Raw genomic sequence first — 26,093 nt, 5'->3', positions numbered from 1 at the left:
TTCACAAATCTCCTATATGTGATTTATGTGGCCCCTAAAATGCCTGGTGTACAATTGCTTAGACCATGTTCTTTTTGGATTTTGTTATTTGGCCTTATCTTATTGCCCCTGCCTTAGAAGTACACCTCCCAGTTCAGTCTTTGGTCAACTGAAATTTATTCTTTGTCAAAGACCCTTTTCCAACAGTTTATTCCCTGCAACTTTTTATGAATTGTTGCCTGAACTAGATGTTTGGTTCTAACAATATATATTGCACACGATGCCCAGCCCTGTTCTGAGCCATGGTCATATAACGTGACTGGGAAATGATCCTTGCCCCCCCGCCCCAACAGGTGTTCCCAACCATTTTTCCCTTCTCTAATCTCCCACAGCTTTCTCTCCCCCTACTATGATTTTTTTTTTTTCATTTTCAGCAGTATTTTAGGTTTTTTGTTTTGTTTTGTTTTTTGAGAAAGAGTCTCATTCCGTCACCCAGGCTGGAATGCAGTGGTGTGATCTCTTCACTGTAGCCTCTGCCTCCTGGATTCAAGTGATTCTCGTGCCTCAGCCTCCCGTGTCGCTGCAATTACAGGCATGTACCACCACACCAGCTAATTTTTGTATTTTTAGTAGAGATGGGGTTTCACTATGTTGGTCAGGCTAATCTTCAACTTCTGGCCTCGAGTGATCTGCCCACCTCGGCCTCCCAAAGTGCTGGGATTAAAGGCATAAGCCACCATGCCCCACTTTATTTTAGGTTTTTGAGAGGAAATAATTTGTCAAACCCAGGGCCCAGCACTCTGCCGACCACAAAAGTTGATGTACAGGATATGTTCATGGCATAATTTAACATATCCTTCTACCTCCCTGCCCCAGCAACTTGAAAGACCAATGAACATGTGCTGAATTAACTCCACTCTTACTGTGTGTGTATTCTTCTCGCATATAACCAAAATCTAACTTTTGTTAATTAGGATTCAGCATTAGCCATTTTAATAGCAGAATTCTAAGTTATATAGAACAGTAGTTATCCTTTTTTTTTCTTTTTGAGATAAGGTTTTGCTCTGTCACCCAGGCTGAAGTAAAGTGGTGTGATCATGGCTCACTGCACCCTCCACCACTGTGGCTCAATCAATCCTCCCACTTCAGCCTCCCAAGTAGCTGGGACTACAGGCATGCACTACCACACCTGGCTAATTTTTAAATTTTTTGTAGAGACAGGGTCTCACTTTGTTGCCCAGGTTGGTCTTGAACTCCTGGGCTCAAGAAGTCCTCCTGCCTCGGCCTCCCGAAGTGTTGGAACTACAGGTATGAGCCACCGCACCTGGCCAGTTATCCTTTTTTATTTGTTTGTTTTCTGTTCACCTATAGATCACTTTTTAGGGTTGAAAAGCCCATGCACAGAAAACTAAAACAGAAAAGATGGGAGGAGTGTGTTGGTTTTGATGTGACTCTAGTGAGGTGATGAATGTAAATTTAAAATCTTAAGTATACAAAATAGGTTATTAATACACTTGAGAAACAATAAAGGTGCTGCTTATTTATCTTTTACCATGTACTAGAATTGTGCTAAGTGCTTAGCATATATTAGCTCATTTAAACCTAGCACTAATCCTGAGAAGCATGTTCATTTTATTGATGAAGACCTTGAGGATCAGAATTGTGAAATAACCTGCTAAAATCAGACAGCTAATAGATAGTGTATCCAGGATTCCCATATAGGTTTCTTTGATCCCACAACCCATGTTTTCTATGCTGTTTTGCCTCTCTAGATAAAAGCAGAAACTCTCACATGGTAAGAGTTAATGCTTACCTAAAGTGTATATTTTGAAAGTTATTAAACTTTTACTGGCCCATACGAAAATGCCTAAGTCAGTGAGTGAGTGAAGGAATGAATGACTGAAAGGAAGAGTGGATGAAAGAATAGGGTAGATTGGAAGTAGCATATGTATTAGTCTGCCAGATATTCTAATACCCTGAAAATCAGATATTTATGGTGGTATATTTATGGGAAAATTTTCTTAAAAGGATTGAAATTCCATTAAAAATGCAAACAAATGAAGTAGTGGCCATGTAAAAACATTGAGGGGATAATGAGCTTATATACAAGATTTTAAAAAACAGATACTTAAAAGTTCATCAGTCAGTGGAGTAATAAGATGCTTTTGTAGTTCATTTTGGCCTCACTTCCTTACCTCCTTCTTTAAAAGTCCTTTCTCAGTGCCTTTTGAATAGTGGTTATTTATTCCTATTGCAATGTATTTCCTTTCGTTTATTTTATCTTTTTAGACTTCGGAGACTAGGTCCATTTTATTAAGCTTCAAGAGATTGAATGAAGAACAATCACTCTCCCATTTACCTGCCTCCATTTACTTTGCCATTTAATCTCTTTTATTTATTTATTTTTTGAGGCAGAGTCTTAGCCTGTTGCCCAGGATGGAGTACAATGGCGCACAATCAGGGCTCACTGCAGCTGTGACCTCCTGGGCTCCAGTGATCCTCCTGCCTCATGCCAAGTAGCTTGGACCACAGGTGCATGCTACCATACCTGGCTGATTTTTGTATTTTTTTGTAGAGACAGGGTTTCACCATGTTTCCCAGGTTGGTCTTGAACTCCTGGGCTCCAACAGTCTGCTTGCCTCGGCCTCCCAAAGTGTTGGGATTACAGGCATGAGCCACTATGCCTGGCCTAATTTCTTTTAAAAGGGTACCATTACATCACATGAAGTTCTGGGAAGAACACTGGGGGTCTTAGCATTGGGAATGTAAATGCTTATTTGAATTCTGTTTTCAGTGCAATACTCAACCTTATACTCTGCCTGGTGTTCCCTTGTCCATTGAACCTCTTGTTACCCTCTCCAGAGAATAAATCTCTAGTTTTCTGTTGGGGTTGGGGAATGGCAACTGCCCATCTGCATGCTCCAAGGAAGGGGATCTGGGGGTCTTAGTATTGCCTTCACCTGCCTACATTGCCATTAAATCCTGAGTCCTTAGGGGATTCCACGATGTAACTCAGCTTGCCAGGTTAGGATTTAGCTTAATTCATTCTGTTTTTATGTTCTAAAATTTATTGCTGTTTTCTCTGAATTCATAAGAAAGTTTTAAAAGGTTTGAAAGAAAAGCAATACAGAGAAGCTTAACACTGACATGAAAAATTTGTAACTAATGGCAACATTGGGAAAAAGCAAGATTGGCAGCATATGAAAGTAAGAACATTGCACAAATGGGCATATTTAGTCAGAATTCTTAGGAGATGAACTGCTAAACATCAGCTTCAGAATCCTACGTAATGATTTGTGAGTATGTGTATGCCCAAAGAACATTGAATTTGTAGGCAAAATTTTAAGTTAAGCACACAGCATTTATAAAGTGAATACACTGTGTAACTAGCATCCAAATCAAGTAACAGGAGGTTACTAGCAACCCAGAAGCCCCTTTCTAGTTCCTGCCAACTCTCCAACCTCTACTAAGAATAACTAATGACACAATGTTTTACACGTAGATTCGTTTTGTTCATTTTTGAATTTTGTATAAATGGAATCATTTAGTATACGATCTTTTGCTCTCACTTATTTTGCCCAAATTTATGTTTGTGAGATCCATTGTGTGTTAGTTGTAGTTCATTCTTTCTCATTCCTATATAGTATTCCATTGAGTGAATATACTAATTTAGTTTTTTCATTTTGGCGGACATTTCCAGTTTGGGTCTGCTATGAAAAGTACTACTATGAATATTCTCATATGTCTTTTGGTACCCATGTGAACATATTTCTGTTGGTTATATACATATTTCTGTTGATTATATATGTTGAAAATTACTGGGTCACATGGTATGTGCATATTGAGCTTTAACAGATACTGCCAAACAGTTTTACAAAGTGGTTGTGTACCAAGTTTTACTCATCTCAGCAGGGTGTGAGATTTCTAGTTATTCTACATCTTTACCAACATTTGATACTGTCAGTCATTTAAATTTTTTTTTTTTCCCCTGAGATGGATTCTCGCTTTGTCACCCAGGCTGGAGTGCAGTGGCATGATCTCGGCTCACTGCAACCTCCACCTCCCAGGTGCAAGCAATTCTCCTATCTCAGCCTCCCAAGTAGCTGGGACTACAGGTGTGTGCCACCATGCCCGGTTAATTTTTTGTATTTTTAGTAGAGATGGGGTTTCACCATGTTGGCCAGGCTGGTCTTGATCTCCTGACCTCTGATCTGCCCACCTCTTCCTCCCAAAGTGCTGAGATTACAGGCATGAGCCACTGCACCAGGCCAGTCATTTGAATTTCAGCCATTCTAATTAGTATATCTGTCACTGTGGTTTGCATTTGAATTTTCATGATGACTATGAGGTTTTAAGCACCTAGTCATAAGTTTATTGGGTATTTGTATATAGTCTTTTGTGAAATGCCTGATTATGACCAGCACCTTTATCTTGACTTTCCCAGCCACCAGAACCATAAGATACAAATATATATTGTTTAAGCTATCCAGTCTATGCTATTTTGTTACAGCAGCCTGAGCTGACTAAGGCAGAGGGGAAGTGCTATTGTACCAGTACCAAACATAGGCACAAGAACATTGTGTCGTCGTCGTTTTTTGTTTTCTTTTTTGAGACAGAGTTTCACTCTGTTGTCCAGGCTGAGGTGCAGTGGCATGATCTGGGCTCACTCTAACCTCACCTTTTGGGTTCAGGCAAATCTCCTGCCTCAGGCTCCTGAGGAGCTGGGATTATAGGCGCCCACTGCCACACCCACCTAATTTTTGTAGTTTTAGTAGAGATGGGGGTTTCGCCATGTTGACTAGGCTGGTCTCGAACTCCTGACCGCAAGTGATCCACCCGTCTCGGCCTCCCAAAGTGCTGGAATTACTGGCGTGAGCCACTGCGTCTGTCTGAGCATTGTGTGTTGAAATAACACACATCTATATCTTACAGTTCTGTTGGCTGGGAAAGTCAAGATGAAGGTGCTGGCAGGATTGCCAGATTTTCAGTTGGGTTGTCTGCCTTTTTTGTACTGATCTGTAGATTTTCTTATAGATTTATATTGAGTCCTTTGAATGTACATATTGCAAAAATCTTCTGTCAATGCGGTTTATATTTTCACTTTCTTAGTGATGTCTGGATGAACCAAAATTCTTTAATGCAATCTACTTTATTGATTTGCTTCACGGTTCCTACTTTTTGGGTACTGTTTAAGAATTCTGTTTGCGTCAGTATCATGATGATATTACTTTATGTATGTTTTCTTCTGAAAGCTTTATTGTTTTAGAGTGTATTGATTTTTAAAAAATTTAAATTCATTTGTTCACATATCAGCCTGATCTATTGAAAAACACTTAAACACTTAAATAAACTTAAATAATAACTTTTCCACAAACTCTCTATCTATGTGATCTTTGGCAAGGCAGTTAGCATTTTTTATTGTTGTTGTTTATTTTTAAATTATTACCTTTCCTATGTTGCTGAAGGGCAGTTAACATTTGAACTTAATTTCTTTAACTATAGGATGATAATAATAATATCCACCTTAGAGTATCGTTGTAAGCATTGTGACTATCTAAATGTTAGCTATTATTAAAAAGTCAGCTATTAGCAAAGACATTTTCAGAGACAATTGGAGATACTTAGATATAGATTGGATATTAGATGACAGTAAGGAATTATTCATTTTGTGTTGTGTAGGAAAATGTCCCTATTAGGCTGCACTCCAGCCTGGGTGACAGAGCGAGACTCCGTCTCAAAAAAAAAAAAAAAAGAAAGAAAAAGAGAATGTCCCTATTAGGAAATGCATCATGAAAAATTAAGAGGTGAAGTAACATGTCTCAATTCATTCTTTAAAAGTTCAGCAAAAAGAACAAAATCCCAAATATCTAGATAAAGCAAACTTGCAAAATGTTTCAAATTATTGAATTTTTTTTCTTTTTTTGAGCTGGAGTCTTACTTCGTCACCCAGGCTGGAGTGCAGGGCACTATCTTGGCTCACTGCAACCTCTGCCTCCTGGGTTCAAGCGATTCTCTTGCCTCAGCCTCACGAGTAGCTGGAATTACAGGTATACGCCACCACACCTGGCTAATTTTTGTATTTTTATTAGAGATGGGGTTTCACTGTGTTGACCAGGCTGGTCCTGAACTCCTGACCTCAAGTGATTCACCCACCTTGGCCTCCCAAAGTGCTGGGATTACAGGTGCGAACCACTGTGTCTAGCCAAATTATTGAATTTATGCATTAGATGTGTAGATATTCATCATGTGAAATTCTTTCTGCTTTTTTGGTATGTTTGAAATTTTCATAATAAAATATTCAAGGAAAAGTTAATAATGAATCTATAGCATTCCTATTATTTAACATTTTCTCCAAAGCTAAAGGTGCTGAAGGACCTAATTAAATGGGTTTTGAGTCACTTGGCCTGTTCTGCCTGGGAAAGGAGATGAAAATGAATTTAGAATAAAATGTGGACTATATCCCTGCATACCTGAGTGGGACAAAGCTGAGCCATAAAAATCCAGGTTTTGCTGGGTGTAGAAAAAAGGAGAAGGTGAGGAAGGGGTAAGAGATGTACTGAGTGCCTATTAAGTGTCAGATACTCTGTTAGGTGCTGTAAATACCACCTTGCATTCATAAAGCAATTCTATGAGGTAAGCGATATTAGAAAAGTTTGATATGAAAAATTTGATAGAAAAGCTTTGGATAACTTGACTAACACAACTAGTGGATGGTGGAGTGAGGATTTGTACCCAGATCTGTGTTTTTGCACCCAGATCTGTGTTTTAGCGTTTCTTCTTTCGTACCTACTTTCCTCTCTCCCTCCCACCATTGTCCCTTTTTTCCCTCCTTCATTCCCTTTCCTTTGTTCTTCCTTTCTTTCTGACTTCTTTACAGAGATTTTTATTTTTTATTTACTTTTTATTTTTTGAGATGGAGTTTTGCTCTTGTTGCCCAGGCTGGAGTACAATGGCACAATCTCAACTCACTGCAACTTCTGCCTCCCAGGTTCAAGGAATTCTGCCTCAGCCCCCTGAGTAGCTGGGATTACAGGTGCCCGCCACCATGCCTGGATAATTATTTGTATTTTTAGTAGAGACAGGGTGTCACCATGTTGGCCAGCCTGGTCTCGAACTCTTGACCTCAGATGATCCACCCGCCTTGGCCTCCCAAAGTGCTGGGATTACCAGCATAAGCCACTGCACCCGGCCTGCTTTTTTTTTTTTTTTTTTTTTAAATGAATGTTATGCTTTTCATTGTAGAAACTCTGGAAAACACGTATGTGTTGATTTAGGTTTTGCTACATAATAAACCACCCCAAACTTTTTTTTTTTTCTTTTTTTTTTCTGAGACAGGCTCTTGGTGTATTGCCTAGGCTGGGGTGCAGTGGCATAAACGTGGCTTATTATAGCTTTGACTTCCTGGGCTCAAGTAATCTTCCTGCCTCAGTTTCCTGAGTGGCTGGGACCGCAGGTGCACACCATCATGCCCGGCTATTTTCTTTAATTTTTTTGTAGAGATGGGGTCTCACCATGTTGCCTAGGCTGGTCTCAAACTCCTGGGCTCAAGTGATCCTCCTGCCTTGGCTTCCCAAAGTACTGGGAATATAGGTGTGAGCCGTTAGACCCAGCCAGATTTTTTATTTTTATTTTTTATTATTTTACACTGTGTTGAGATAACCACCCCAAAAATTAGTGGCTTAAGACAGCATACATTCAGGTCACAATTCTGCTGGCAGTAATTTAAATGGGCTCAGAGGGCAGTTCTTCCAGTCTGGGCCAACCTCAGCTGTTGTCATTGGGGCTCACTCAAATGTATGAGGCATCAGCTGGGATGTCAGGATCAGCTCCTCCATGTGGTCTCCCATCCTGCAGCAGACTAGCTTGGGCTTGTTCTCCTGGAGAAGGAGAAGAGGAGCCAAGAGAGCAAGCAGAAGTCCGCAATGCTCTTGGGCCTATGTCTGGAACTGGTACAACAGCACTTCCCCTCTGCCTCAGTCAGCTCAGGCTGCTGTAACAGAACATCATAGACTGGATAGCGTAAACAACACACACTTATATCTCACTGTTCTGGTGGCTGGGAAAGTCAAGATAAAGGTGCTGGCAGATTCAGTTGCTAGCGAGGACCCTTATCCTGGCTTGCAGAAGGCTGCTGGCTGCCTTCTCATTGAGTCCTCACATGGGGGTGGATGGGGTGAGAGAGAGAGAGAGAGCAAGAGAGACAGTGAGCACATGCTCTGGTGTTTTTTCTTTTCCTTATAAGGACACTAATCCCATGATGGGGGCCCTAACCACATAACCTCATTTAAACATAATCATCTTCCAAAGGCCCCCATCTCCAAATACTACCACATTGGGAGTTAGGCCTTCAACATAGGAATTTTGGAGCGACACAGACACTCAATCCCCAACACCCTCTATTATACAAAGCAAGTCATAAGGCCAGCCCAGATTCAAGGAGTGAAAAAGTATACCCTACCTTTTGGGGAGAAGAAATATAAAATAATATTGCATTGTGATATGGATGGCAGCAAGTGAGGGTGAGTGGGATGAATGATTGCAGCCATTTTTGCAAACATTTTTTCATAACATACAAAAATAAACATCTACTTTAAGTTATTTCTAATACGATTATCAAGAGCTAATTATTGTTAATATGTTGGTCTATGCACATATAGGGGCAGAAATGCACATACAGAGGCATTGTTTTGTCTGTGCACATACAGAGGCAGATTTTTTTAAGAATGTAATTTTCATTTAGAATCAAACTTAAGTTCTATTAGTGTATTTTCCCAGGTATTAAATTTTCCTTGAAAACATGTTTACCCTATGATGCAAAGGAAATCAACATAAATTGCTATGTTCCAGGCATTGTGCTAAGCACTTTCACTCAGTTACCTTAACTAAAAAACAAGTTTCTTGTTAATTAGCAGGGTTAATTTGCATCAAAACAAGGAATTCATTTGTTGCTACAAAGAAAAAGCCATGAAAGGACTTTGTGAAAAGGTCAGAGAAAATGATAATGGTTAAGACATATCAGCAATACCCATTTTTCTCTTGAAACTTGACTTGTGAACTGGATAGCGTAAACAATACATAACAGAAAATATAGAAGATAAATCCTTGTACCTATTGCCCACCTATCCAGTCTTTTCATTTTATAGGTGAAATCATGTCATTATTTATGTATTTGTTTGATTTGGCTGTATTTCAGGATCATGGTGAACATCAGTTCTTATTGTACGGGTAACATAAATAAGCAGAAAATGTAGAGGGCAAAGGCCAAGGTTTGAGCCTGGGCTTGGCACTGATAGGTTGTTGACTATGAAAAAAATTCACTTAATTTTTTTGAGTTCAGTTTTATCTGTAATTACAAAAGCTTCAGTCTTCTTAAAATTGTTGTGAAGATTGACTACAGCATTTATATCTGCACTGTCTGATGTAGTAGCCATTGGCTATAAGTGGCTATTGAGCATTTGAAATATGGCTAGTCCACCTGAGATGTGCTGTAAGATACACAGTAGATTTTGAACACTTAGATGGAAAAATATATAAAATATCTTATTTGTTACATGTTGAAATGGCAATATATTGTACCCATTGAGTTAAATAAAGTATTATTACAATTAATTCACTTGTGTATTTTTAAAATTTACTTGTAAAAATCTATTTTGACTGCTGGTAATTAAAAAATTACATATATGGCTCACAGTATATTTCTACTGGACAATGTTTTGCTTAAAAAATGTTCTCTGTACAATATAGAGTACAGCATAAATGTTAGTTATAGCCAGAAAATAGTATAGGAGGTTTAACTGAATATGTAAGGATTCTAAGTGGTAGCATGATGCTTATTATTTTTGCTACATTTATAATGTAAGCTTTTATTTAGGCATCTTAAGTTTTTCTTTTTATGTGTTATAGAGAAGTAGGGATGGAAGTGCTAATCCAATTATGTGAGGAAATCGCAATAATTTCAGTATATTGAGCTACAGTGATACAGGCAGTGTGTGAAGTACTGTATTAGGCAGGATTCCTTTGATTACAAGTGACAGAGATGCAATGTGAATTAACTAAATTGAAAAAGGGGGATCTTGTAGTTATAGAAAGGGTGGGAGTGCATCTGGGTCTCCTGAATTTCTAGAATATAAACACTGTTTTTCCTATTTCCCTGTCTTCCTCTCTCAAATTTACTTCTCCCTCCTCAGCAACATTGTTCTCTCAGATCACTTATCTCCACATGTCAGAAAAAATGGCTCCTACAACCTCTGTGTGTCATCTTTGCTCTAGGGAAGGATTCTAGAAAAGTCCTGGGAAAAGTCCTGGAAAAGTCCTGGGAAAAAGCCATGGCTGACCTAGCTTGGTTACAGGTACCCATCCCTGGGCTATGGCAGCTCTAAACCAACCACAGAAGATAATTTCCCAGAAAAAGGGACCACTCTTCTTGGTTGACAAAAGAATAAATGTACATTATAGCTACTCTAGCTAATTTAATATGTACAGCCAATCAGTAGGGTTGTACCTCAATGAACGAATGAGAAACTGAGACTCAGAAAAGTTACGTATTTTGCTCAAGTTCAAATATCCAGGCTAAAATTCCAGGTCTGTCCACCTCCAAAGCCCATGTTCTTAACTACCACACTAAGAAAGTTCTAGTAAATGGGGTTTGTGTTGACTTAAGTTTTACTGAATTATTTAATAGGTCTTTGCTATTTTTTTTCCTCCTATCATTGCTTCCCATTGAAACTTAAGATAGACTGGGGACAAGGGAACTGGCCCCGTGGTAATACTCGGTAAATCCTTGTGGAATTGAAAACCAACACCACTATGCTCTTCAATCTGGTGACCAAAGCTATAAAGGCATTAGAAAAGCACTGCTGTCATTATCTTTGTACCATGAACTTAAGACATACTTACTACTACTTGGACATTTCCTTTTTGTAATTTGCAATCTTCTGCCTTCTTTTGAAAACTTCTTATTTTTCACCAACATGGTTCCCTATAGTCTATACCACATGGGCATAGAGATTTCAGAGGCAAAGATGAAAGAGTCATACTCTGTTATTCATAAATAATATATGGCCCAAAGGGAATTTTAAAAAATGATGATCTATAAGTCTTTCAGAAAAATGGTCTGGAGTTTGTCAGTCTCCTACTCGGATCAAAAATAAAGTCAAAGTTTTCAACTAAAATAATTTCAATAGGCTACAAATCTGTTTGTCTACTGTAATACAGTAGAAATGGAAAGTAGCAATAAGTGACAACTTTATTGGCCAAATTCGTATTAAGCAGTGTAATGGAATGCTGAGAACTCTGACCTGGACTGGTCAGAAAACCAGTTTCCTATATGTAGCTTTGTGACCTTAATCAGTAATAAGTACAAAGGCTAACCTTCATTGGGTCCTAAACAACGTAGAACACCTTTTCATAGGTTGTTGACTGACTCTGCCCAGTGGCAGTAGTTATTTATTCATTCGACACATCTTTTTTTTTTTTTTGAGACGGAGTCTAGCTCTGTCACCCAGGCTGGAGTGCAGTGGTGCGATCTCGGCTTACCACAACCTTTGTCTCCTGGGTTCAAGCAATTCTCTGACTCAGCCTCCCGAGTAGCTGGGATTACAGGCGCCCGCCACCATGCCCGGCTAATTATTTGTATTTTTATTAGAGACGGGGTTTCACTCTGTTGGCCAGGCTGGTCTTGAACTCCTGACCTTGTGATCCACCCGCCTCGGCCTCCCAAAGTGCTGGGATTACAGGAGTGAGCCACCGCGCCCAGCCTCATTAGCACATCTTTATCAGGCATCTACCCTGTGTCAGGCATGGAGTTAGGTACCAAATATGGCCCTGCCATCATGGAGCTTACAGTCTGGTGTGGGAAGTCATACATTTAAACAGGCAATTTCAGTGTGGCATGTTGTAAGTGCTATGTTAGACAATGTAGAATGTTCTACGGGACCTCATAAAAGGATATCAAATGTGGTTTTGAGAAATTGGATGATTTCCTGGGAAGTGCTATCCACTTAGGGATCTGAAGGGTGGTCTGGGATTGGCCAGGTGGGGGATCACAACAAAGCTCTTTGCCTGGACTTAGAAAGAGGTTGGGAAGGGGAAAGTAGTGAAGGCTGGGGGCTGTGTCTTGAGGGAAATTAGCTGGACCTAGAATGCAGAGTCCATTATGCTGACTATCTTTGACTGAGGATGATAGGAAACCCTTGAATAGTTTTAAGCAACTGAGTCACATAATTAGATCTGCATTTTAGAAAACTAAAATGTGAATCAATTTTTCCATTTTTCTGTCTCGATTTTCTTATCTTTAAATTGAAAGATAAGAAATTTATAACTCCCTGCAGCTTTAGTAGTCCATACATTTCTCCTATTTTGGCAAAACTTAATGAAACTGCCTTTGTAAAAATTATAACAGTGAGAAAATTATGACAGTGACAGATCTGACTTAATGATTCCATTTTTGCTTCTAACCTTCAAGCTGCTCTCGTTCATTGTTGGGCACAGGCTGAACTAAGTTTGGGAGGAACTTAGTTTAACCTTGAAACAAAGATGATAACAGCCCTTCTTGCCTGGAACCAGACTGCCCATGTAGGACTAACATATTAGCTGCAAGATTAGAAATGTAGGTTTAGGAGTCCTGTAGTTAGTGGCTTCAAGTTCTGAACCTCCCCAGTTGCTCCTTAGGGTAACATTATTGTAAAACCTAAGATTGGTCTGAAATGTTTTTCAGACCTTGCATTCTGAGGCACCAGCTGGCGCCACCCAGACTGGTAATCTGGTGCAACCAGTTCTGCAATCCCTCCCAGGAACAGAAGACAGCAAGAAGAACCCACTTTGACCCCCTGTGATTCCATCTCTGATCTGATCAATCAGCACTCCCCACTCCCTGGCCCTCTATGTGCCAAATCATCCTTTTTTTTTTTTTTTTTTTTTTTGAGACGGAGTCTTGCTCTGTCATCCAGGCTGGAGTGCAGTGGCCAGATCACAGCTCACTGCAAGCTCCTCCTCTCGGGTTCATGCCATTCTCCTGCCTCAGCGCCCCGAGTAGCTGGGACTACAGGCACCCGCCACTTCGCCCGGCTAGTTTTTTGTATTTTTTGGTAGAGACGGGGTTTCACCGTGTTAGCCAGGATGGTCTCGGTCTCCTGACCTCATGATCCGCCCGTCTCGGCCTCCCAAAGTGCTGGGATTACAGGCTTGAGCCACCGCGCCCGGCCCAAATCATCCTTTAAAAAAAACCCTAGTGTCTGAATTTTCCAGGGAGACTGATTCGAGTAATAAAACTCTGATCTCCTGTTCAGCTGGCTCTGTGTGAATTACACTCTTTCTCTATTGCAATTCCCCTGTCTTGATAAATCAGCTCTTATCTGGGCAGCGGGCAAGGTGAACTAGTTGGATGGTTACATTACTTCCATGCTGATTTTGAGATCTGTTGGGCAGCAAGGCCTAAGATTACAACTAGTACTTGAAAATGAGGCACGTTTTGTGGGTCTAGGGTTGGTGAAGGTGGGAGGTGAGGTGAGGACAAGAAGCTGAATGAATGATATGTTGTTTTTACTGGAAAAAAAGGAAATGGGAAGGCATGCATTTTCCTTTGACAGTCTCCTGAAGAGAAACTGATTAGGGAATAGCTTTGGCTTCTCAGCAAGCAGGTGGAATGGTACTTTGCCACAATTCTAGTACAGATGAAATCTGATCGTTACTGCCCCCAAATTACGAAGTCTGGAATTTGCTTAACAGTAGTAGTTAGGGGTCTATACATATGAAAAAAGAATGATCATGACTTTTTTTTTTTTTAACCGTTCGAAGTGTTTGTTAGTTATTTATTACGATAAACAATTTCTTAGCCTGCATATTCATGTTTCACGAGTAGTTCAGGAATACAGGTACAGTAACAAACTTCTACGTAATTCAACCCAAAGAAATACTTTATGTTCTAAAATCACTTTGTACTCTGACAGATATTAGCCTTCCTCATCTCAAATTCTTTACTGGAATTGTAATTTCTGTAGAAATCTGCAATTATAATTTCTGTAGAAATCTGCATATGCCTTCTTTCTTGGTCAGGCTACAGCAAACTTACAGAGAACTGCAACCCCCAGGGATATAATGAATGCTCCAACAATATGAAATCACAGATGCTTGGCCAGAAGGCCACACATCCCAGGTTACATCAAGGCACTGAGAGCCATGATAGTTATTGTCCTTGATAGGGGTGTCAGCATCAACACCAGTGTCTTTCCCGGATGATGGAGAAGTGGACCAACTTGGTAAGTGTTGATGCTGAGTGATACATACAGAGTCCATCATATGATTTTCCCTACTTTTGAATACGTTTGAAAATTTCCCTAATAGAAAGTAAAAAGATAGAATAATAAAATAAAAATGCCCCCACTTATTACCGAAGTTTACTTTTAGCACAAATAGAAAATGAGTCAGACTCTCTCATTTGGCCATATTGAAGCTAATAGTCTTAGAACCACCGTGTCATAACACTGACATTTTGCTTTGAGCTCTGTATCACCTTTGATGGCTTAAAGTATTCTAGACTGTATTGAGATCATGCAGGTAGATCAAAGAAAGAGAATTACACCCAAAGGAAGGGATAGCTGTACTAGGGAGTTCACTGATAACAGAGTCAGGGGTCCACAGCTCTGGGCTGGGTCTGTCCTGAAAGGCAGCCCTTGGATAGCAGGATGAGATGGAGTGATCACTGGCTTTGGAGTCAGACACAATAGACACAGCTATATTGAAGGACAATGACAACAAATAACACAATAGATAGCATTCATTGAACCCTCACTATATGCCAGGCATTATGCTAAGCTCTTTATGTGCTTTATGTTATGCAATTTTAATAACTACCCTGTTTTTATTAGTATTTTATGGATGAGAAAACAGAGGCTTAGAGAAGTTACCAAATTTGTCCATGACCACATGAACATGTAATTCCCAGTAAATATTGTTGTAAATCAATATCTGAAAGTGTCCGGGCACAGGGGTTCATGCCTGTAATCCCAGCACTTTGGGAGACCGAGGCATGTGGATCACCTGAGGTCAAGAGTTCGAGACCAGCCTGGCCAACATGGTGAAACCCCGTCTCTACTAAAAACAGAAAAGAGTTAGCTGGGCATGATGGTGTGTGCTTGTAATCCCAGTCACTTGGGAGGCTGAGGCAGGAGAACTGCTTGAACCCAGGAGGCGAGCCGAGATAGCGCCACTGTGCTCTAGCCTGGGCAACAAGAGTGTGAAAACTCTGTCTAAAAAAAAAAAGAGAAAAAAGAAAAAAGAAAAAAAATCTGAAATCCAGTGGTTAATGGTGGCAGTTCGTACCTCAGTTAGTTTGGATGCACATAACAGAAAAAAGCAAAATAACAGTGGCAAAATAATAACTAAGTACCTTGTTTTTCTCTCACCTCTAAGTAATCTAGAGATAATCAGTCTAGGGTTGCTAGGGCTCTCTGGAGCTCGGGGTTCTTCTCTTTTACTGCTTCATTGTGAATGTCTTCCACCCTCAAGGTTAACTCATGGTCCAAGTACCTGCTGGAGCTCCAAATTCCAACTAGAAGAAAGAGAAAAGGATTGAAAGGACATACCACCTACCCTCCCTTTTAAGGATCCATACCAGAAATTGCACATATTTTTGCTTATAATTACAATGGCTACAACTTAGTCCTATGTATGTACCTACTGGATTATAGAAAACTTGCATGTGGCAGGTCCAAGACATGAATGAGACTGAAAAATATTTATACTATGTGGCCACATGCCCAGCTAAAGGGCATGGAATCACAGAAGATGGAGAGCAATATTGAGGATCATTAGCAATCACTGCTTAGCCCACACTCAGCTACATTCTAAAGTTTTAATCTCTTTGGGTGTGGTAATCCTTCTCATGAAACCTTTCACATTCGAATGGATAAATACATGAAAAACCAATGCACTTAGTTTACTGTTCAGAAAATGCTAGTTCCTTCCTTCTAATTAGACGTGGTCAAGTGAGCAGCAGTGATTTGGTGCTCTGGAGACTCAGCACCCCAAGAATTTGTTCCACCTGTGTCTGGGGTGGTGACTGCCTTCTGCATCACCATCATAGAGGATTTGCCCCAAGTTCTACATGCCCTATGGCCCAGTATCCTGTTAGGCACAATGGAGTTACAAAAAGAAGCATCCAGATTCTAAGGATCTTGAACATAAAATCACATAATGGGCTCAGGGCCAAACATGGGACTATCCAGGATTTAGGAAAACTTTTACTTCAGTGTTGATTTGCAGCTGACTTCGAGGAACTACTTACCACACAAAAATTTTCAGTGTTTTCTTCAAGACTGAGAGCAGTTGATCACAGAACCAGCCCATCATAGTCTTCAGCCCACTTGAGAAGCTGAAGTTTTCCTACTTGTAAAATGACATATGAAAAGGACTGATGCTTCCATGAGTTACTCTTGAAACAGTAATGTAGGTGTATCTGTGTGTATCACACTCAAAGTACTTTTTCTTATTTTCTCACAACAATCAAAACAGATTAAAGGCTTCTGTGACCAAATGGGTACTTTTTCCTCCACAAACAATCAGTTCTGCAGTGGACACCAGCTGCGTGTCCTCCAATTCTGAAACTATCTACCAGGAGATAGTGTCAGGTACCACTGACACAGTCCCCATAACTGCTCCCCCAACCTACCACCTCCACTTTCAGACACCAGTTGCAAGTCTGGGCCTCTAAAACTTCTGATCGACCAGCTTCAAGTTTGGGTTCCTGTGATCCCCTCTTTGGGTTGATTAATTTGCTGGAGTGGCTCACAGAACTCAGGGAAACACATTTATTGAGTTATAATACACATTACAAAGATACAGGGAAAGGGATGCCAAGCTGCCATGCCTTCTCTGGGTGCACCATCCACCAGGAACCTCCACTTACTCAGCTATCTGGAAGGTCCCCAAACCCTGTCCTCTTGGGCCTTGTATGAAGACTTCATTGGGTAGGCACGATCGAAGCTTGGATAACTGTGTTAAAATGTGATTCATGGACAAAAAGTATATGATCTAAACCTGTTAAGGCCTTTTTAGACTCTATTTGCCTTCTCTGTGCAGCATTTCTTCCCCCAGGGATGGGGCAGGACACCCTCTGGGATAAGGGTCTTATGACCCAAAATCAGATAAGAGTCCTGCCTTGGACAGGTGAAAGTAGGGAGGGAGAACATCAGAAACAGAGAGAGAGAGAGAGAGAAAGAGAGAGAGAGAGAGAGAGAGAAAGAGAGAGAGAGTTTGTTTACTTTGTCAAGGGTTATGGGAGTTACGAGCCAGGAACTGTGGATTTTATATACATATATATAAAATATATATATCTAACAGTATAACATTGCTATGGTTTGAATATCCCCTCCACAACTCATATTGAGATTTAATTGCCATTCTGACAGTAATAAGAGGTGGTACCATTAACAGGTGATTAGGCCATGAGAGCTCCACCCTCATGAATGGATTAATGCCATTACTATGGGAGTGCACTCTTGATAAAAGTGAGTTTGCCTCCCCCTCAACCCCCTTGCTCTCTCTTGCTTTCTCATCCTCTCTTGACCTCCTGCCTTCTATCATGGGATAATGCAGCACGAAGGCCCTCACCAGATGTAGTCTCCTTGATCTTGCACTTCCTGGCCCCAGAAACTATAAGAAATAAATCTCTGCTCTTTGTAAATTACCCAGTCTCCTGTATTCTATTATAGCAGCACAAAATGAACTAAGGCAAACATACTATGAGCATGTCCTTGAAAAGTCAAGGATAAGTTAAATGTTAGCAAACGGAAATGCGTTTTTTAAGTGAGCTCATTAAAGAAACCAGAGCAATTTTTCCTGTAAACTGAAGATGGCTTCCAAAATAAACTTTTTTGGTATTTTCATTCAATTAGCAGATACTTACTGAGCACCTGTTACTTGGCAGGCACTGTGCTAGACCTGGTAAAACATGATGGGTATTGTCTTCACCTGCCAGAGTTGCTCAAAACACATGAATTATAAATTGACAAATATATTCTCAGACTAATATACAGTCAAATAATAACGTTTGTTACATAATTATAAAAGTTTTTTTAAACATATTAACATTTAAGAAATCTTGAGGTATCTTAAGATTGATAGTATGTCATACTTTCTTTAGTAGCATATTTTTCTTATGTTGTGACTTAAAATGGATGGTTTCTTAGATTTGAGAAAATGCAGTATTTAAATAGGGGTTTAGTGTTTATTATGTGCTTCCATGTGCCTCATTTGATTCTTTTCTCTTTGTTTTTTTTTTGAGACCGAGTCTCCCTCTGTTACCCAGGCTGGAGTGCAGTGGCATCATCTTGGCTCACTGCAACCTCTGCCTCCCGGGTTCAAGTGATTCTCCTGCCTCAGCCTCCCAAATAGCTGGAGCTACAGACTTATGCCACCATGCCTGGCTATTTTTTATTTTATTTTATTTTTATTTTTAGTAGAGACGGGGTTTCACCATGTTGGCCAGGCTGGTCTCAAACTCCCAACCTCAGGTGATCTGCCTGCCTCAGCCTCTGGGATTACATGCGCGAGCCACTGCGCCCGGCCTCATTTGATTCTTTGTGTGTGGAAGGACAGGTAGTGTCCTCCTCTGCATAGAAAGGGAATGTGGCTGAGTGGTTAAGCAGATTATAGGAAACTGCATATAACAGGTCTAGGACTCAAACATAGTTGTAATTTTCCTCCAAAAGCTAGTAGTTTTTCTGCCATGCCTTGATGTCTGTTTAATCTACACACACACATATTTATACACATCCATGTTTGCAAGCAAACACAGTTGGAATTTTCCTCCAAAAGCTAGTGGTTTTTCTGCCATACCTTGATGTCTATTTAATCTACAGACGCACCTATTTATACACATCTACGTGTGCAAACACAATAGAGGTCAAACTTTTTTTTTTTTTTTTTTTAGTTAGGAGCTTGCTTTTAATGAGAATTTTTTTCCCCTTCTAGTGATTTTAAATTTCCAAGAAGAGCAAAGTTCCATTTTTTTAGGAGTACAACATAAGTCTTTTAAGCAATGTTTACAAAACAGGATTGCTTATTGGGAGGCTACATTAATTGAAAACTTTCAGGTTTCACTGAGCAGAACCTGCCATGTGGGAGGTAAAGCAAGGGCAATTTTCATAAGTTGCCCAAACCATTTTCCACTGACCACACTTAATAAGGCAGGTCAGATCTAAGGAATGACCTAAATGTCCTTCAGCTTTCACTTTGATTAGTGGAATTGCCTCTTTTGGCTGCCCCAGTGGCCAAAACATGATCAGAAAGATAGAAGTTTGAATTCTAACTGATGGTTGTGTAACCCTGGGCCAGTTACTTAACCTCTCCATGTCTGCCTCAAAATAAGAATAGAATCTGTAGATTTAAGGTAGGTAAGGCACTTGGCAAATGATAAATAATCAATGGCAGTTATTTTTATTACTATTAGAGCTTCAAGGAAACACAGGTTTCATGATATTGAATTATCTTTAAAAAAAAAAATGCCCTACTTGGGAAATTTGTCCTGTTTTCTAATAAGACTCAGAACCCCATCAGGCACCAAGAACAGATATCCCCACTCCTAAGAAACATTATAGGAATAGTTCAGATTTTCTTCGGTTAAATGTCATCCATCAGCTCAGCCGATTTTTTCCAGCATACCTCCTCTTCTCTCTTGTGTGTTGCTTTATATGTCGCTCTTGACAGCTGCTACTATTTATGCATGCATTTCTACAGCAAAACCTTGATTAATTGGGACACAGCAAACTGTAGCACTTAAATGCCTATGGTTTTCCCCTGTGGACATCATTTGGAGGAGAGAAGGAAATGACAACTAAAGTTTTGAGAACTAAAGAGAACCATGCAATTCAACATCTTCGATTTTACTTCTGAGAGAAGGAGAAGTGATCAAGGCTGCCCTGCTGATTAAGAGCAGAGTCAGGAGAGGATTCTCAGTCTGTTCCACTTTCTTCTGGACTGTGGCCTAAAGATGTGTCTTTTGGCATCTTTCTTGGTGGTACTTCTCCTTAAGCTTTTGCCACTGCACTGCAGGTCTCAAACTCAAATGCCTGCAAGGGCTAATTGGTAGTAGGAATGAGTGGAGGAGGCTGAGTATTCTACCTTGGGAAGTAGTAGTGAACTATGACCCTCAGACTGGAGCCTATATACCCTCTGTAAAGGTATCTAAACTAAAATGTTTTTCATTTTAAGAAGTACAGGACGACAAAACATGTCTGGGAGTCAGAAATGGCTTGATGTTCCCCAGTTTGAGTGCCTTGCACTATGTATATCTACAGGCCTTGTTCAATAAGGAGATAATCTGGATTATGGCCCTCAGGCACATTGCAAAAGTAAGTTTCAATACTGTGTATTGATTTATGTTTGTTAAAACAGAAAATTGAAGAGATGCATTTTAGAAACCTGATCATAATATATTTGTAACAGAGAAAACAGAGTAGAAGCTCTGGCTTCATTTACTGTCTGCTTAGCCAAAACTCTTTGTGGTCCAAGCCAAATGAATTCAGATGTCACAGTGTATAGGACGTTCATAACTGGGAACACTAGAACCTCTTAGTACCAGAGATTGTCCCATAACATAGACATTCAAACATTTATTATCAGGACACACAGTGAGAAATACATTTATATCATTACTGAGCAGAAACATACACACACACATACATATCACACAAACCCAAAACAGTATTTTAAGAAACAGTTTCTTACTGTGTTCCAAACTCTGATGTTTTCCAAACTATTTCATTTTTATGAAAATACTTTATAATTTACTCATCGGCTACAGCATATAGTTTAAATCACTGGACTAGGTAATGCCATGACATTTTTGTTTGTTCATTAATTCAGTAGATATTTACTCAATATCTAATGAAAGTGAGGTGCTCTTTGGAGTGTCATGGGGGACACAAACATGAACAAAACATGGATTTTTGCCCTAAAGAGCCCAAATCCAATAGGAAATACATACATGTGAATATTTAGTAACTCAAGGCAGAACAATCAGTTCACATTATACAAAGTGCTTTTATGTTATCATATGTCATAATGATAACAAATCTCTTAGGTAAGCTGGGCAGATTTTAGCTTAATTGTACAGATAGGAAGTTGCATTTTTGAAAAAGTGACATTTTAAAAAGAAGTGGAATGATAGTAATAATAGATAGCATATGTTAAGCACTTATTATATGTTAGGAACTAATTTACTTCTCACTATAACATTATTATGATGGCATTACTGTAATCCTCACTTTACAGAGGAGAAAAGTGAGGCAGAGAGGTTAAGTAACTTGCCCAAAGTCACAGAGCCAAGAGTCATTGGAACTAAGAATCAATCATAGGCAACTTCAACTTCTTTTTATTTTTTTGAGACAGCGTCTCTCTTTGTCGGCTCACTGCAAGCTCCACCTCCCGGGTTCAAGCGATTCTCTTGCCTCAGCCTCCCAAGTAGCTGGGACTACAGGCGCCTGCCACCACGCCCAGCTAATTTTTTGTATTTTTTGTAGATACAGAGTTTCACCGTGTTAGCCAGGATGGTCTCAATCTCCTGACCTCGTGATCCGCCCACCTTGGCCTCCCAAATTGCCAGGACCACAGGTGTGAGCCACAGTGCCTGGCCAGCAACTTCAATCTTAATCAATGTTTTATATTCCCTGGAAATGAAAATCACAGATCAAAATCCTACATAGGTCATGGCATACATACCTTGATCTCTTAGCCCACCCCAGAAGTGATGTGGCATTCTCTTTGACAGGACAGCATTTGAAATGAGGTATGTATAGGGTGGAATAGAGCCTGGTTCCTCAATATTCCTCATTGTGACTAATCTTCATCAAGTTAATAAAGCATCTGAAGGCAGCAAGAGAAAAGACAAAGGGAATGATTGCTCTCCCCAAAAGAGGGCATCTTATCCTTTGCCGTTGTCTCATGTATGATGTAGTATTTTTTAGATAAATTATGAAGTAATCTTGAGTTTGGAAAACCAAGAGTTAGGCTCTAAATGTTCACCTTGGGTTTGTCCAGTGCCACTTCCCTTAAGCCCAAATTCTCATTCAAAATTACAAAGACAATTTTCCATTAGGATATCCCTGGAAAAAATAATACTTAGCCTTTATTGAGCTCTTCCCATGGGAAAAACTAAGACTGCCAGGCACTGAGCATAGAGCTGCACCCAAGACAGACCAATAATAGTAATAGAGAACAATTGTTAAGTACTACTCTCTCTCTCTCTCTATATATATATATGTATACACACACACACACACATATACACCTAACATATAACATACCTATGTTAGGTACACACACACACACATATATATGTTAGGTACTAATCTAATTCTATATAATGATGGTACTCATGCTTGCTTTATGGAGTAGAACAGTGACATATTCATTGATAAGTATATGAATTTGATCTTTAGCACAGTAAAGAAAATTTTAATGTTAAAATTGGTGCATATACAAATTTAGGCCCAAGCCCTAGTTTTTAGGCTGTTGTAAATTAACCTAGTTATTCCTCGTTATTGTATTTTCCTGCCTTAGTATGCTCCTTGTATCTTCAATTTTGTAGGATTATTAATAGTTATCCTGATTGACTTTATTTATATTAAGTGTAAATATAAAAATAAAATTCTTATAGCCCATTCATATTTTTCTTTACACTTGCAAACTCCAGAGATAGATATTGAAAAATACAAAGGCGTATGTCTCATCTATAATTTATTTCAGCAATATGTCTGCAAGTTGAAATTGAGCAAAAATAACTGAAAGTGCTCTTTTTGGAAATAATAATTTTCACTTTTCAAAAATGATCCTCTCTTTATTTATTTATTTTTGAGACAGGGTCTCAATCTGTCACTCAGGCTGGTTCTAAATTGTATTAATCCAATGATTATAGTCCAGCATTTGTCAGGGCATATGATGAACACTAGGTATTTACTCTCCCTGTGTGTCAGTAATGAAAAAAAAAAGTACAGAGAAAGATTATTTGAGATGTTATGGGAAAAGATTTACTAGACTTTACAGAATTATTACTTTAGTCAAGTAACTAAAATAGTTCAATCTGACAGATTTGGAAAATTGAAAGTATAAAAATTTGTTTTAAAATTTTTATTGCAGTTTTTCCTGCCACCATTTAGGTTGTTTGATTTTGTTATAAATGAGCATTAACTCTGATCTGCAATTCAGGTCACACCATACCTTCATCAAAGAATGCAGTTGGGAAAGCAACTGGCCAGGAAGTTTAGGTTTCTCCAGAAGGACTGGAAGGATTTAGAAAACATTTCTTTGGACTTTTTCTGATTCATGCTCTTCCTACAAGAATCTGTGTTTAGGTGATCCTTGTACAGGAGAATGTCTCTTAGTCCAATTTATTTTATGTAGACCTGTGTAGAGCTAGAGCTTCCAGGAAACCTTCTGAGACCCAAATGATCTGGACTGAAGTCTCTTAGATGCTATTGTTTGATTTTGTGTCCTTAGGTGATTGAAATAAGGACAGCAAGAGAAAACCATGTAAGATGAGAAGAAAGCACAGCTGGCTTCATGTATGGGCTCAAGTAACATTTTACATGCATGCACTTTTTCTTGTTTTGGTGAGGAAACTCTGTCAAATGACTTTTGACAGGCTCCTCACTTAGTCCCTCCAAGTTTTAATAGAGAAAATGATAATTTTTAACCAAGATTTTTACTTGATCTTGACCTAAGTTGATGAGAATGAGCAATCCTCAAAATCTTATTACTTTAGGTGAAAATAAACATCTGATAATTACATTTTAAGACTTACCAGAGTTTATCCAGGTTTTGTTAAGGTCCAGAACTTATACGATGTTGAAATCTTCTTTTAAGAATACACAATGACAAATATAAAATTAGGTACACAGCTTAATTAACTTCATGATAAATTCTCTTCTGATTATGAGTGACTGCTTTCTTTGGCCAGAATTATGAAAGAAAAATAAGGGGTGAGGCTAGAGGATGGGAAAAAAAATCCTTGTCTATCTTGCTTCCCAAGCAGGCCTTCAAGCTAGCTAACTGATAATAGTCTTTTCTCCAGGTGCTAAGGTAAATGGTGGCAGATCTGAAATTGCATCGGACTTAACCTTGCCTTCTCAGTTTATTCGCTCAACAAAGAGTTCTAAACAGTCACATCTGCTCACTAGGCACAATGGAGCAGTGGCTGCCTCCTAGTATTAGAATATCCAACTCTTTGATATCTCCCGTAGGGATCATCCCTATTCTGGAGAATGTGCAAAATATTGCTCTTCCTTTATATCCTAGCATAGATATATTCTGGCACTTAACATCCTTTCTTTTTCTGTTGAATTGAGTTACAAGTCAGTTCTCTAGGACGGTTACCGTCCTGGTGGCTTTGGCGGAATCTTCCGGTGAAAACAGGCTAAGTTGCATGAAATGGGTGTATCTGGATTTTACCACAAGACCCCAGGTCCTCAAAGCTTCGCAGGCCGAGATACCTCGCCCCTTTCTTCTCTGCCACACGCGTGCGAACACACCCTCCCAACCCTCGTCGTAGTAGTCCCCTCCCCCGACCACCCCGCCCCGTTTCCCGCCTTCAACCCCCCTCCTCACGAACCTCCCCTCCCCTCCTACCTCCCTTTCCTTCCCTACCCGCGGGCCAGCGGCTTTGGCGCTGCCCTGCTGCGCGGCAGGGCGACGCGGCGACACCTATAGGATCGCTTCCGGGCACTCCTCAGCCAGGAGGTGCTGGCTTGGGGCCCGGAGCTCGGCAGGGCCGGGCGGCTCCGCGGCGTTGGCCCCGAGGACGCGCGCCCCCGCCCGCCCGCGTCTCCTTCCCTCCCTCCCTTCTGCCGGCGCCCCAAGCCGAGCTCTGCCCAGGGCGGCGGCTTTGCCTCGCCCGGCGAAGCTCCTCTCCGGTGGCCGCTCCTTCTTTTCCCTCCTCTTTGCGTCATGTCGGGCACTTGATTTTTTTTTTTTTTTTTTTTTAATTTCTTCTTCAGCCCTTTCCACCTTCCATCTCCCCCTTCGTTTCCCAGGTTGATTATTTTCTCTCTTCTTCGGGCTTGCCCATGAGCCTCCTCGGGAGCTACCGGAAAAAGACCAGCAACGATGGTTATGAATCTTTGCAGCTGGTGGACAGTAACGGGGACTTAAGTGCGGGAAGCGGCGGGGTTGGCGGCAAGCAGAGAGTGAACGCCGGGGCAGCGGCGCGGAGTCCCGCCCGGCAGCCTCCGGACCGCGCCAGCACCATGGACAGCTCAGGTAGCGCTGCCCGCGGGGAGCGCAACGCTGAGCCCGGCGCAGCCTCTGGAGCCTCCCAGTCGCCCGGCCCGAGGCCCCCCGGGGCCCCCAGCCCCGGTTTGCGAGAGAGCTGGGCTGGAGGCGAAGGCTTCTAATCCCACCTGGGTGTCGAGTCTCTAATTTCTCTCATCCAGGGAGCTAGAAAACGTTAGATCAGTCCTGAGGCCCAGAGACTGTAGCGAGCGCCTCCTAATCTCTCTAGACTGCTGAATACGGCAACTGGGGGCGGGGAGGAGGAGGGAAGGAGGAGGGGAGGGGTGGAGAAGAGAGGCGAGCGGGTGGGGCGAAGAACAGCTTGGGAAGAGGGCTGGGAGAGGCAGCTGCTTTCACTGCCCAGCTGGATGAGGGGGAGAGGTGAAGGAGCAAGTGCGTTGATTGTTTTTGCAGCATGCAGACGATATTTATTCCAATTGTTATTCTTGCAATGCCGATGCTATTTGCAATTCTGTAAAGCTCTGCCACATCTTAACTCAGCCGTCTGCTAGGGTTAATGTTACCTTTTTCCTGCAGTTTTTAACCTGGGATCTAGAGCTCTTTTACTAAAACAGCTTTTACTGTTTGCACAATTAAATTTATTTCGTGTGTTGGCTTTGATCTTGTTTATCCTTTTGCATTGAGTGTACAGATTTCATAAACCTTTACATGTAGGGACAATGGAAATTCCTCTAAACTTTGTATCTGGGTTTGCAACTGTCTTTTATAAGACGTTTTGGCAAGTTAGAGTCCTCTCTTGAAACTGCTGTTGGCATTTGCGATTTTAATAGCAAAACAGTCATTTAATATATCCATGTTGGACTAGGAGTATTATTATATCTATTTGCTTA

General features: G+C 40.5%; 1 protein-coding gene and 2 long non-coding RNA genes across 12 annotated transcripts in view; 1 reads left to right on the top strand and 2 right to left on the bottom strand.

The window, feature by feature from the left end:
• Window positions 1-26,093, top strand: part of DNAJC6 (DnaJ heat shock protein family (Hsp40) member C6) — a 157,528-nt gene that overhangs the window by 30,043 nt on the left and 101,392 nt on the right. Inside the window, exon 1 of one of the 8 annotated variants that reach the window (XM_073007232.1) lies at window positions 19,284-20,327. The exons of 5 other annotated variants lie outside the window; for them this stretch is intronic. Coding sequence is in view for 1 of the 3 variants with exons in the window: in XM_007978436.3 (XP_007976627.1) it covers window positions 25,038-25,230 (193 nt within the window). In the remaining 2 variants the exon portion in view is untranslated. Of the gene's footprint in view, window positions 1-19,283; window positions 20,328-24,944; window positions 25,231-26,093 lie in introns of those variants that run through there. 2 more of the 8 variants (XM_007978443.3, XM_007978436.3) reach the window with 2 other exon arrangements.
• On the bottom strand, window positions 7,635-24,688 carry LOC140709230 (uncharacterized). Of its 3 annotated transcripts, XR_012089638.1 has the most exons (5): window positions 23,777-24,305; window positions 21,697-21,840; window positions 16,262-16,359; window positions 15,381-15,526; window positions 7,635-7,969 (listed from the first exon to the last, which is right to left on the bottom strand). It is a non-coding gene; the product is annotated as an uncharacterized lncRNA (long non-coding RNA). The 3 variants fall into 3 exon arrangements; XR_012089639.1 differs by lacking the exons at window positions 16,262-16,359; window positions 23,777-24,305 and adding an exon at window positions 24,619-24,688; XR_012089637.1 differs by lacking the exon at window positions 16,262-16,359.
• On the bottom strand, window positions 24,934-25,478 carry LOC140709231 (uncharacterized). Its single transcript, XR_012089640.1, has 2 exons — window positions 25,371-25,478; window positions 24,934-25,054 (listed from the first exon to the last, which is right to left on the bottom strand). It is a non-coding gene; the product is annotated as an uncharacterized lncRNA (long non-coding RNA).

This window comes from Chlorocebus sabaeus, chromosome 20, assembly GCF_047675955.1.
Source record: "Chlorocebus sabaeus isolate Y175 chromosome 20, mChlSab1.0.hap1, whole genome shotgun sequence".
Classification (NCBI taxonomy): domain Eukaryota; kingdom Metazoa; phylum Chordata; class Mammalia; order Primates; family Cercopithecidae; genus Chlorocebus; species Chlorocebus sabaeus.
The sequence above is the reverse complement of the archived record's forward strand: the minus strand, read 5'-3'. Positions and strand labels throughout refer to the sequence as shown.